The following is a 12220-nucleotide window of genomic DNA, read 5'->3' as shown; positions in this document are numbered from 1 at the left end:
TGTTTTGAAAACAAGGCACAATATCATGGAGAGTTTACAAAAAAATATTTGTTGAAAGATGAAGCGGTACTAGATCTGACTGCAGCTGCATCACAAACGGTAAGTAAATTATCTTATAATGCTTTGTCTGGAAATGACCGTTTTATTTTGATTATGTTGTTAAAACACCTACATGCAATAGTGAGGTGGCGGGGCATTCATACTGTTTCCTATGCAGTGATGTTGGCCAATCAGAACACTGGCAGATTACTGACTGAAGTCTTAAAGGACAAGCCCCTGTCTTTAAAGAGAGAGTCAGAATGAGGGTTGAAAATTATTTTTCCAAAATTTGTTGATCTATGATCTATATAATGATCTATTATTATCATTGTAAGTAAACCTCATGGAACATATTAAAATGATTTTTAAAAATCTATGACCCCTTTAAGTTACTGTTGTATAGTGGTCATCTGAACTAAATGCTGCTGAATACGCGGCCTGCCAAAGTATTTATAGACAGGATCAGCAGAGCTGACGTTCTAAGTTTGGATCATATGCAGGGAGGCACATCGAGTCATTCATAGCACTGGACTATGAATTGCTAAACGTCACACTAAACTTGTTACAGCTGTTTTACGCTCCAGTAGAAGTAATGGAGATTCCAATATTTACTGTTGATTCTTTTACTAATATACCTTTCAAAGGTAATCCTGCTGCAGTATGTCTCATAGAGAATGTAAGTATTACAATGCAGACAGTGTTATGTTTTTATTGTTTAAACATGTTATGAAAGTCAGAATCTGAAATGTTTCTCTGTAATACATTTAGGAGCTGCGAGATGATCTTTGTCAGAGCATTGCTGCTGAGATGAATATATCAGAGACGGCTTTCATTACAAGAAAGAATTCTATGGATTTCTCCTCAGGTATTCTGCGCCGAGATGCATGTTGAAATACTCAACCCTGATTTACAAGTCTGCGTTTGGTTTTGATATATTTTAAAAGGTGCAAGGTTTGGATTACGCTGGTTTACTCCCACAACTGAGATGCCATTATGTGGACATGCAACGCTGGCCTCAGCAGCAGTGCTCTTTTACCTTAAAAGTAAGAAACACTCATTCTTACATTAATTTTTACCAATGACAATGGACTGTGACTATTCTAAAAGCACATATCATCACACAGAAAATGTCAACCATGAAATAGTGTTTGAAACTAGGAGTGGGGAGCTTTATGTGCGCCAGGATGAAGAATCTCTAATAATGGACTTTCCCTTAAACACACCAAAACCCCAGGTATGATCAAGCCATGATTAATCAAGTAGTGTTTCTTGATCTGAGTTCACTGAGTTTTGTATGTTTTATTTGCAGGATCAACATGAAATCAAGGACCTTTTGAAAGTAAGTTAGCCAGGGGAGTAATTTAACATTATACTAGGTTTTTAATATGACATGAGGAAAAACAAGCTTTTATGTGCATTTTCAGGCTGTAGTAGGAAACGTACCCATTCAGGATGTGTGCTTCAATCCAACCACAAGGAATCTGTTGATTCGTCTGGCTGACACTTGCGACAGGTACTGCTGGACATTCAGACACTGAATATAACAAGGAAGAAAATTATACTGAGGTTAGCATTGTATTTATGAATACAGGGGTCACTGATTCATTGATTCACCTTTTTAACTTTAGTTAGTGTGTAATGATGGTGTTTGAGCATAAACAACATTGCAGTTATGATTCTCAAAAGTTGGTTCTGTGTTTGATTTGGCCACTGTAGTAAAACCTGTTAGTCTTCATAATGGGCTTGTAGTTCTGGCAACAGATATTTGGCCACAAATGACAAAATTAACGGTGCTATACAGTCAACATGTGATCACTGCAGTTTTACAGTCTGCAATCAAATAATCCCTTTGAGGATTTTAGTATCATTTGTTAGAATGATTATATGAAAAGCATGGATATTTTGTGCATGTAAGAAGCTCTGGGTCTGATTCGGGCTCTGATAAGGAGGTATTGACATCACTGTTTACAATACACCAGAGCACATGCAACTATTGTAATAAGCATTTCCGAACAACATGCACTAGGCGGTTAACGAATCACAACACATTGGGCAAGCTAACCAATCTGAGAACTTTGTGAATTTCTAAGGGAGGGGCTTCATAGAACCAGGAACTCAACAGATCGTTTTAGGAGAATGGAAAAAGCGGTGTAGAATAAAGGTAAAATATATGTGACCCTGGACCACAAAACCAGTCTTAAGTCGCTGGGGTTTATTTGTAGCAATAGCCAAAAATATATTGTATGGGTCAAAATTATTGATTTTTCTTTTATGGCAAAAATCATTAGGAAATTAAGTAAAGATCATGTTCCATGAAGATATTTTGTAAAATTCCTACTGTAAATGTATGAAAATTTAATTTTTGATTAGTAATATACATTGTTAAGAACATTATTTGAAGAACTTTAAAGGTGATTTTCTCAGTATTTAGATTTTTTTGCACCATAAGATTCATGATTTTTAAATAGTTGTATCTCGGCCAAATATTGTCCTATCATAATGAACAATAGATCAATGAAAAGCTTATTTATTCAGCTTTCATATATGTATAAATCTCAATTTTGAAAAAATGACCCTTACGACTGGTTTTGTGATCCAGGGTCACATATGAGAAATAACGTAATTTTTTTAAAAACGAAGCATGAACATGTTACAGTGCACCCCATAAACACATTCAAGCCTTCGAAAATAGACAGTCGACCACCCATTTAAATGAGATGAATAATGTCAAGAGAGAAACAGATACAATTAGCTCAAAGCAAAAAGGGAATCTATTGCAAATTTCATGTCAAGTACATTTTAAAGCAATAGTCAATAGACTAGAAATAATGGTATGTTTGTAATAATGTGCAAAAAGGCAGTTTATTTTTGTATCTAGATCATGCAAGGCCGTTGACTGCTTGTTGTTGGTAGATCCGAACTTACATCTTTGAAGCCTGAAGCAGAAGCTCTGCTGAAAAATGAATCCACTGGAAAAATTAAAGGTGTCATTGTTACAATGAAGGGAGCTCCGACCGCACAGCCTGAATATGACTTCTATTCCCGTTACTTTTCTCCTTGGGTTGGGGTCCTTGAAGATCCAGTCTGTGGTGAGCTGAAATCATCACATAATTCTCAAAATACAGCAACCTACAATAAATAAAGGCGAAATCTAGCAGTTTTCACACGTTAATGTAAAGCCATGAATTCAAATAGGTTAGAAATGCAAATGCACAATTATAGTCATAAATTTCATATGAATTTGTTTCCTGCTTTAAAAGACTAATATTTATTTCTTAAAGGGTCTGCACATACAGTTCTTGCTGGCTACTGGTCTGAAAAGCAGAACAAAAAGAAAATGTTGGGTAAATTTTCAAAAAAAATTCATAATGACATTAGTTCACATGAATGATTTAATTAAACAGTTTGCTCAAAAAGCTTGAATAAAATGCACAATAAGGTTTCTGTTTGTCTTTGGGGTTTTTTTCAGCCTATCAGTGCTCCAGGCGTGGAGGAGAGCTGGGGCTGGAGATTAGGGATGATGGTCGAGTCAACATCATTGGTCGGGCACAGATCATTCTTCAGGGAACTCTTAAAATCTAGACAACCTGCAAAACCCTCTCACTGAATGTGTTCATAGCTTAATGAAAATAAGTCCATTTTGTTTCTCAAAGATGTTTCAACCACTGAATTCGCAAATACAAAATAAAAGTGATTTGGTTTTAAAAGTCTGTAAATCTGAATGGGTGTTTTATACATTTTATTGCAGAACATTAATAAAATTGTCTGCAAGAAAAGTGTAGATCTGATATTGATCCTGGATGTATCAAACCAGGGTTACAGTCATAGGGAGAAACTAAAGCGAGACATCAGATGGTTAACTGAACATCACTCATCAGGCATTGATCATCCTGCAGGGGGATCCCAGAAACTGTTCTGATTAATGGCTACCAGCTGCCTTTCATTTAGAAAGTATAATAAAGTCTACACATTTTCAAAGAAAAGGCATTTACAAGAAAATACCAGTACGTGAAAATGCCATCGACAAAGAACAATACTGCAACTGATTCAGTGTAGAAAATATATATATATATATATAAATATATAAATATATATATATATATATATATATAGATCTGTCCCTTTAAAGATAGCCATTATATCATTAGGGTCAAAGTCTAACTTGATTTTAAATAGGCTTGTGGCTCTAAAAAAAAAAACTTAAAAAGGTGCCAGGAAAAACCCTAGAGAGCTGAAGAGCTGTAAACAATGGAGATTCCAATATTTATTGTTGATGCTTTTACCAATGTGCCTTTCAAAGGTAATCCTGCTGCAGTATGTCTCTTAGAGAATGTGAGTATTAAAAAAAAAGTTATTAATGGTAATAGAATCTAAAAGTGTTTGCACTTCATGATATTATAAAATGTTTCTCTATAATTTATTCAGGAGCTGCAAGATGATCTTTATCAGAGCATTGCTGCTGAGATGAATTTTTCAGCGACTGCTTTCATCACAAGACGGGATTCTATGGATTTTTCTTCAGGTCTGATTAACATATGTCTGCTTTAGTACTTAGAAGTACCTTTTATTATCTATAATAGTTCTACTTAATCCAGAGGTGTCCAAAGTTCGGTCTATTGATATGTGACCGCATTACATAATTTACAAATCATTACTTTTCTCAATTTCAACACAAGGTAATAGCATTAGATGTTAGGCCAGATATAACAGTGTCACATGTAGCAGTAATAAGTGATTTGTTAACTCATGTGCGCTGCCCTTTCTTTAGCATACGAGCAGTGTTGCCAAGATCATATGCACGATTGCTTTCCTCGTTTTAGACAAGCCAGCTCAGTCATTTCCGGTCAGCTGTACTGTGCCGTAAAAGGAGTGCCCTTTGCTCATTTTCTCTACATAATCCATTCACAATGTGAAGAAAGTTTTGTCTAAGAAGACCAAACTTCCATGTATACCGTTTGAAGAATGACAAATGCGAGTGTAAAAATTCTGAGTAAATCTGCTAAACATGCAGTGAGTCATTGCTATGATTGATAGTAATAACAGAACGAAACATCTGACAAGCCCACGTCAAAAACAGAGCTGTGCATTAAATGATTCAGACTAAGTTCAGAGTAACAAAACTACAGCAGTAATGTCAGACCTAGTAGCCTTGTGGGCAGCGCACTCTTGCATCCCAAGTTTGATTCCTGACTCACGGATCTTTCCCAATCCTCCCCCCAATCTCTCTCCCACTTCACTTCCTGTCCGTTCTGATCTGTAATAAAGGCAAAAATGCCAAAAAAAAAAAAAACCTACAGCAGTAACAAGTTTGTGTTGGTTAAATATAGGCTATTTAATAGCTTTTACAGTTCAAGATAAAACTTAAAAGATGTAGTTATTAAATTAAATCTAAAATATTTCAAATTCATATTGATTCATATTGAATGCATTATTTAACATTATTTACTCCATAGACTGCCACTTGAAAACTATCATTTTCTGTCACTAGATAGGCTCTGCCCATAAAAAACGTCATCCCTGTTTCGGTTCTGTAAGACTATCCCACCATCTAACATCAAATTCGTTGAATAACAGTGCTTATCGCTGGGTGACAAGATCTTGTAATATGTGGAAAACATCTTGAAAATGACATAATCAATATAATCTATACTCTTTTTAAATCTATCTATTTTGTACCGTATCCGTGTAATTCTCTAGCTGTAAAGGCCATCTCTCCCGGGTTTCCTGCAACCATGATGCACGCACATCCCGAATGTTTACAAACCTATAATTGGTCTATAGCACATATAAAATGAGCTTTACCGGAAGTTTATGAGCTGGCTTATCGGAAGTTCTAAAGAAAGCTCCATGCATAACACTTGCCGTGGGTTGTTTTTCGTGTCGGCAAGTCAAAGCGACCCCAATAAGGTAATATTTAGCCCCTGGAATGCTAATTTGACCAGGGGAACAACACCAAAAAACTTGTATTTTACCCCGCCGGAATGTGACTTTTAATGGGGACCCCCCTCAAAAGGCAATTGGGCTACTTTTGGGCTAGTTTTGAGTTAGCAATTGGGCGGGTTTTGTTCCTAAGAGAAGAGAAGAGAAGAGAAGAGAAGAGAAGAGAAGAGAAGAGAAGAGAAGAGAAGAGAATTCCTAAATGCACCAAAAGTGGAACAGCGCTACTTGTGTGAACCGCGCTGCATGAACCATTATTAGCCCTGCCCAGTGTTGAAGAGGTCTCCGATACAAACCATAAATGTTGCGGTGATTTAAAGGGGTCATCGGATGCAAACTGCACTTTTACATGTTGTTTGAACATTAATGTGCGTTGGCAGTGTATATATAAATCTACACCCTATAATGATTAAAATCCATGCACTGATTTTTAATTAATCTGTAAAAATAATATCCCCTTTTTCAAATGAGCCATTCTCTCACTGACAGAGGCCGCTCCCACGATAGTTGATTGACACGAGCCTCTTACCTCAGATCACCTGTAACAGTCCAACCTCCATTGTTTCAATGCCAGAGCAGGGATGTAAATTAGACAAGAATATCTCCGATTGAGCCATTGAGATGTTGTGTTGCTGGATGTAATAATGAACATAGCGGTCGTCATTTACTCCCAACATCTGAGCTGCTGAAGATGCAGTGGATTATGTTTGTTTGTTAAGGGAATGCACCTCCTAATCTACATAAATGCGTCTATGTTCGCGCAAATCATTCCTGATCCAGCTAAACCTACAGCAGAAGTGAGTACAAGGGTTTTTTTTATGAATCTCTGCAATCACCTTTCCTAATAACGTGCTAGTTAGCAAGTTTCGCAGCTAAATGCGGCTAAAGTAAACAATCTCTCACAGCAGCAGAGAGAAGAGAGGGGTGGGGCAAGCAGAGCTAATTTGCATTTAAAAGAACAGTCCCTCAGAATGGGATGATTTTTTGCAGAGCTCATTTTGACCTTTCTTGACCTTTTTCAAGGTAAAAAGGGTGTTGTTTTACACAACCATTGAGAATTTTTATCCAAAGTATATTATAGACTTTTCATTAAGACCCTAAAGAATCATATCAACTTGTGGAAAATGGGCATCTGATGACCCCTTTAAACAAGTTTAAAGGCAGATGAAACAGCGCTGACATTCTCAACAACACTGACACGAAAAACAGGAGAAATGTAACAATCCAGTTTATTTACGATGGATTTACTGTAAAACTAACTGTAGCTGTGGTAGGCTATTGTGTCAGAAATGTAGGACATTCATATCGAATTGTAATATATTAATTTAGACATGTAGGCTTACTGAATGTAATTAAGAGAGTAAAGAAATATAGGCCAAATTGCAGATGTTTTTAATATAAGCAGTTATGTGCATTTCTTTTTATACAAAAATGTGTTTACAGACTAAATATCATATAGCTATTCTAGATATATAATAACTAAAATTTTGCCATTTAATTATTAATTTTATTTTATAATACAATTCAAGCAACTGCTACTGTCTACTCCCATTTGTTTTTTTTGTTTTGTTTTTGTTTTTTTTGATGTGTCCACATCATCCAATCTGGCCCGGTTTAAAAAAAAAAAAGTTTGGACACCCCTGATCTAGTGGAAACCTAGCCTAATTTTTCTTAATATACACATTTATTTAAAAAAAAAAAAAAAAAAAGAAAAAAAAAAAAAACATGATTTGTTGTAGAATTATTTGATATATTTTAAAAGGTGCAAGGTTTGGATTACGCTGGTTTACCCCCACATGTGAAGCTTCTATATGTGGACATGGAACACAGGCCTCAGCAGCAGTGCTCTTTTACCTTAAAAGTAAGAAACACTAATTCTTACATTAATCTTTTACCAAAGACAATGGACTGTGACTATTTTAAAAGCACAATATCATCACACAGAAAATGTCAACCCTGTACTGGAGTTTGAGACTATGAGTGGGGAGCTTTATGTGCGCCGGGATGAGGAATCTCTAATAATGGACTTTCCCTTAAACACACCAAAACCCCAGGTATGACCAAAACACCTTGTGGACCCTTTCTCTGATAAAACTCATATAGACCTGGTTTCACAGACAGGGCTTAGACTAAGCCAGGATTAGGCCATAGTTCAATTAGGACATTTAAGTAATTTTCGTAAAAGTGCCTTAGAAAAAAAACATTACTGGTGTGTATATTAAGACAAAATAAAGTCCTTGTCTGTGAAACCAGGGGATAGTCTTTCATGATTAATCAAGTAACGTTTCTTGATCCGAGTTTATTTTATTTGCAGGATCAACATGAAATCAAGGATCTTTTGAAAGTAAGTCAGCCAGTGTGTAATTTTACATTAGGGTTTTAATATGAGATAAGGAAAAACAAGCTTTTATGTGCATTTTCAGGCCGCAGTAGGAAACGTACCCATTCAGGATGTGTGCTTCAATCCAAAAACAAGTAATCTGTTGATTCGTCTGGCTGACACTTGCGACAGGTACTGCTGGACATTCAGACGCTGAATATAACAAGGAAGAAAATTATACTGAGGATGGCATTGTATCTGTGGATATTGCATGAGATGAATAATGTCAAAAGAGAAACAGAAGACTACTAGCTCCAAACAAAAAGAGAATCTATTGCAAATTTTATGTCAAGTACATTTTAATGCAATAGTCAAGAGACTAGAATAAATAGTATGTTGGTAATATTGTCCAAAAAGGCAGTTTATTTTTGTATCTAGATCATGCAAGGTTGTTGACTGTTTGTTGTTGGTAGATCTGCACTTACATCTTTGAAGCCTGAAGCAGAAGCTCTGCTGAAAAATGAATCCACTGGGAAAATTAAAGGTGTCATTGTTACAATGAAGGGAGCTCCGACCGCACAGCCTGGATATGACATCTATTCCCGTTATTTTGCTCCTTGGCTTGGGGTCCATGAAGATCCAGTCTGTGGTGAGCTGAAATCATCACATAATTCTCAAAATGCAGCAAATGTTTTTTACCGAAATCTGTAAAAGTTTCTGCATGTGAATGTAAAGCCATGAATTCAAATAGTTTAGAAATGCAAATGCAAAGTTAGAGTCATCATTATAAATTTCACATGAATTTGCTTTAAAAGATGAATAATTATTTCTCAAAGGTTCTGCACATACAGTTCTTGCTGCCTACTGGTCTGAAAAGCTGAGCAAAAAGAAACTGTTGGGTAAAAGCCTTTTTATTTTCTTTCCTGTACTGGAGAATCAAAGGAAATTCATGATGACAGTAATTCACATGAATGACTTAATTTTTTCTCAAAAATCTTAAATAAAATGCACAGTAAAGGTTCCGGTTTGTTTTTTTGTTTTTATTTTTTTCAGCCTACCAGTGCTCCAGCCGTGGAGGAGAGCTGGGGCTGGAGATTAGGGATGATGGTCGAGTCAACATCATTGGTCGGACACAGATCATTCTTCAGGGAACTCTTAAAATCTAGACAACCTGCAAAACCTTCTCACTGAATGTGTTCATGAAAATGCAAATCTGCAAACTGATGTTTTATTCACTGAATGGGCAAATACAAAATAAAATGTAAATTTGAACGGTTGTTTTAGTCATTTTATTGCAGAATATTAATAAAATTGTCTACTGGGCAGAGTAATGGAAGATCTTCAGATATTGATCCAGGATGTAGCAAACCAGGGTTACAGTCATAGGGAGAAACTAAAGCGAGAGATCAGAGATGACGGTTGACTGAACATCACTCATCAGGCATTGTTTATCCTGCAGGGGAATCCCAGAAACTGTTCTGATGGATGGCTACCAGCTGCGTTTCATTTAGATTGTATAATAAAGTCTACTCATCTTTTAAGACAATAAAAGGTATTTACAAGAAAATACCAATAGGTGAAAATGCATTTTAAATTAATATTAATCATAAATTAATAAATTACCATTACAGTCTTTTCCACTCTATTTTACAGATCACATGACAGTAAAAAGTTGGTCTAAAAAGACATTTTGAAATCTTGGGTCTGTCCCTTTAAAGTGAGCCATTACATCATTAGGGTCAAAGTCTAATTGATTTAAATATAGCTCTAAAAAAACTAAAAGGTGCAAGAAAAAACGAAAGAGCTGAAGAGCTGTAAACAATGGAGATTCCAATATTTACTGTTGATGCTTTTACCAATGTGCCTTTCAAAGGTAATCCTGCTGCAGTATGTCTCATAGAGAATGTAAGTATTACACTGCACAAGACAGTCTTTTATATACGTTATCTTTACAGTGTATAGATTAGTTATTCATGGTAATAAAATCTAAAAGTGTTAGCACTTTATAATATTTCTCTGTAATACATTCAGGAGCTGCGAGATGATCTTTATCAGAGCATTGCTGCCGAGATGAATTTATCAGAGACCGCTTTCATCATAAAACGGGATTCTGTGGATTTTTCCTCAGGTTTGATTAACATATGTCTGCTTTAGCACTTAGAAGTTTCTATTTAGTATCTACAATAGCTCCACTTAGTGAAAAAGCTATTTCTTTTTTATACACATAAAAAACCCCTCTGATTTGTTGTAGAATTATTTGATATTTTTAAAAGGTGCAAGGTTTGGATTACGCTGGTTCACCCCCAAAAGTGAGGTTCCTCTATGTGGACATGCAACATTGGCCTCAGCAGCAGTGCTCTTTTACCTGAAAAGTAAGAAATGCTTGTTCTTACATTAATATTTTTACCAAAGACAATGGACTGTGACTATTCTAAAAAGCACAATATATCACACAGAAAATGTCAACCCTGTACTGGTGTTCGAGACTATGAGTGGGGAGCTTTATGTGCGTCAGCATGAAGAATCTCTGATAATGGACTTTCCCTTAAACACACCAAACCCCCAGGTACGACCAAAACACACCTTGTGGACCCTTTCTTCAACAAAACTCATATGGTCTCTCATGATTAATCAAGTTGTGTTTCTTGGTTTAATGTTATATTTGCAGGACCAACATGAAATCAAGGATCTTTTGAAGGTAACACTGCCAGGTACTAATTCTGTTTTTAGTTTTATACAAGTATAATATAGAATTTTTTTGTCACTTTGTTGCACATTTTCAGGCTGCTGTAGGAGACTTACCCATTCATGAAGTGTGTTACAATCCAACCATAAAGTACCTGATGGTTCGTCTGGCTGACACTTGTGACAGGTACTGTTGGACTTTTTAAGAGGCTTTTCTTAGGCATTTCTAAAAACAAGAAGAATGAAAATTATGTTAATGATAGCACTGTGTTATGGGCATTCAATAGGAAAATAGCTTTGTAGAGAAAAATGAATCTATTGCAAATTGTGACATTTTAAAACATGTTTTAGTATAACATTCAGTCAGAGAAAGAGAAAATTATCAATCTACTGCGTATTTACAAAGGTTTTCCCTTCCGTTCTGCTGTGTCATAATTGTTGGCAGGTCTCAACTTGTGTCTTTGAAGCCAGAAGCAGAGACTCTTCTGAGTAATGAAACCACTGGTAAGATAAATAGTCTCATCATTACGCTGAAAGGAGCAGAGAGCACTCAATCTGGATATGACTTCTACTCCCGTGTCTTCGCCCCATGGGTTGGGGTCACTGAAGATCCAGTCACTGGTGAGCAGAACATTCAAAAGCTGTTTGAAATGTGCATCATGTAAACTCAAACCATTTACATTCAGAGTAATCAATGCTCACTGACAAAAAAAGACATCATAATATAACTTTTACTTCTAAAAGGGTCTGCACATACAGTCCTTGCTGGCTACTGGTCTGAAAAGCTGAAGAAAAAGAAAATGATGGGTAAAGGCCTCCTTGTCCTTCACTGCATCATGTCATTATACACACACTGGAATAAATTCAGAATCCCTATTGAAAAGGAAGTTAACACATGAGAAAAAAAAAAGTGTAAAAGTAAATGATTAAGGATGAGTAACTTATGTTCTGATAACATGAGCGAACGCTCTTGGCTCAGAATAAGGCATTTATCTCTGCAATATTTGTTTTCCAGCTTACCAGTGCTCCAGACGAGGGGGCGAGGTAAAAATGGAGCTAAGAAATGACGGTCGAGTGGACATCATTGGTCAGGTGCAGATCATTCTTCAGGGAACTCTTAAAATTTAGACAAACTTGTGGTTTTGATGGAAATTAAGTGCATTTATTGTCTAACAATAATGTGAGTGAATAATAAGTTATGTGCCATTTAATAAAATACAAATTCACAGACTTGCAAAC

The 12220-nt window shown here is 36.0% G+C and overlaps 2 protein-coding genes and 1 long non-coding RNA gene across 5 annotated transcripts; 2 read left to right on the top strand and 1 right to left on the bottom strand.

Annotated features, from left to right (window-relative positions):
• Positions 1-539: 539 nt before the first annotated feature.
• LOC127175287 (phenazine biosynthesis-like domain-containing protein) lies at positions 540-12211 on the top strand. 3 transcript variants are annotated; one of them, XM_051126270.1, is made up of 9 exons: positions 540-715; positions 808-904; positions 984-1082; positions 1164-1273; positions 1349-1378; positions 1464-1552; positions 2953-3128; positions 3321-3383; positions 3509-3803. In XM_051126270.1, the coding sequence occupies exons 1-9, from the start codon at positions 632-634 to the stop codon at positions 3619-3621; spliced, it is 861 nt and encodes a 286-aa protein (XP_050982227.1). In that variant the 5' UTR covers positions 540-631; the 3' UTR covers positions 3622-3803. The 3 variants fall into 3 exon arrangements, with proteins under 3 accessions (XP_050982227.1, XP_050982226.1, XP_050982225.1); XM_051126269.1 differs by lacking the exons at positions 808-904; positions 984-1082; positions 1164-1273; ... (3 more) ...; positions 3321-3383; positions 3509-3803 and adding exons at positions 10328-10424; positions 10570-10668; positions 10753-10862; ... (3 more) ...; positions 11726-11788; positions 11997-12211 and having other exon boundaries at positions 557-715; XM_051126268.1 differs by lacking the exons at positions 540-715; positions 808-904; positions 984-1082; ... (4 more) ...; positions 3321-3383; positions 3509-3803 and adding exons at positions 10075-10201; positions 10328-10424; positions 10570-10668; ... (4 more) ...; positions 11726-11788; positions 11997-12211.
• Positions 4101-9568, top strand: LOC127175288 (phenazine biosynthesis-like domain-containing protein). The gene is made up of 9 exons (XM_051126271.1): positions 4101-4371; positions 4465-4561; positions 7739-7837; positions 7921-8030; positions 8291-8320; positions 8400-8488; positions 8770-8945; positions 9133-9195; positions 9350-9568. The coding sequence occupies exons 1-9, from the start codon at positions 4288-4290 to the stop codon at positions 9460-9462; spliced, it is 861 nt and encodes a 286-aa protein (XP_050982228.1). The 5' UTR covers positions 4101-4287; the 3' UTR covers positions 9463-9568.
• On the bottom strand, positions 11087-11496 carry LOC127175291 (uncharacterized). Its single transcript, XR_007828971.1, has 2 exons — positions 11384-11496; positions 11087-11207 (listed from the first exon to the last, which is right to left on the bottom strand). It is a non-coding gene; the product is annotated as an uncharacterized LOC127175291 (long non-coding RNA).
• Positions 12212-12220: the final 9 nt, after the last annotated feature.

This window comes from Labeo rohita, chromosome 13, assembly GCF_022985175.1.
Source record: "Labeo rohita strain BAU-BD-2019 chromosome 13, IGBB_LRoh.1.0, whole genome shotgun sequence".
Taxonomy (NCBI): Eukaryota; Metazoa; Chordata; class Actinopteri; order Cypriniformes; family Cyprinidae; genus Labeo; species Labeo rohita.
This window is presented reverse-complemented; position numbering and strand designations above follow the sequence as displayed.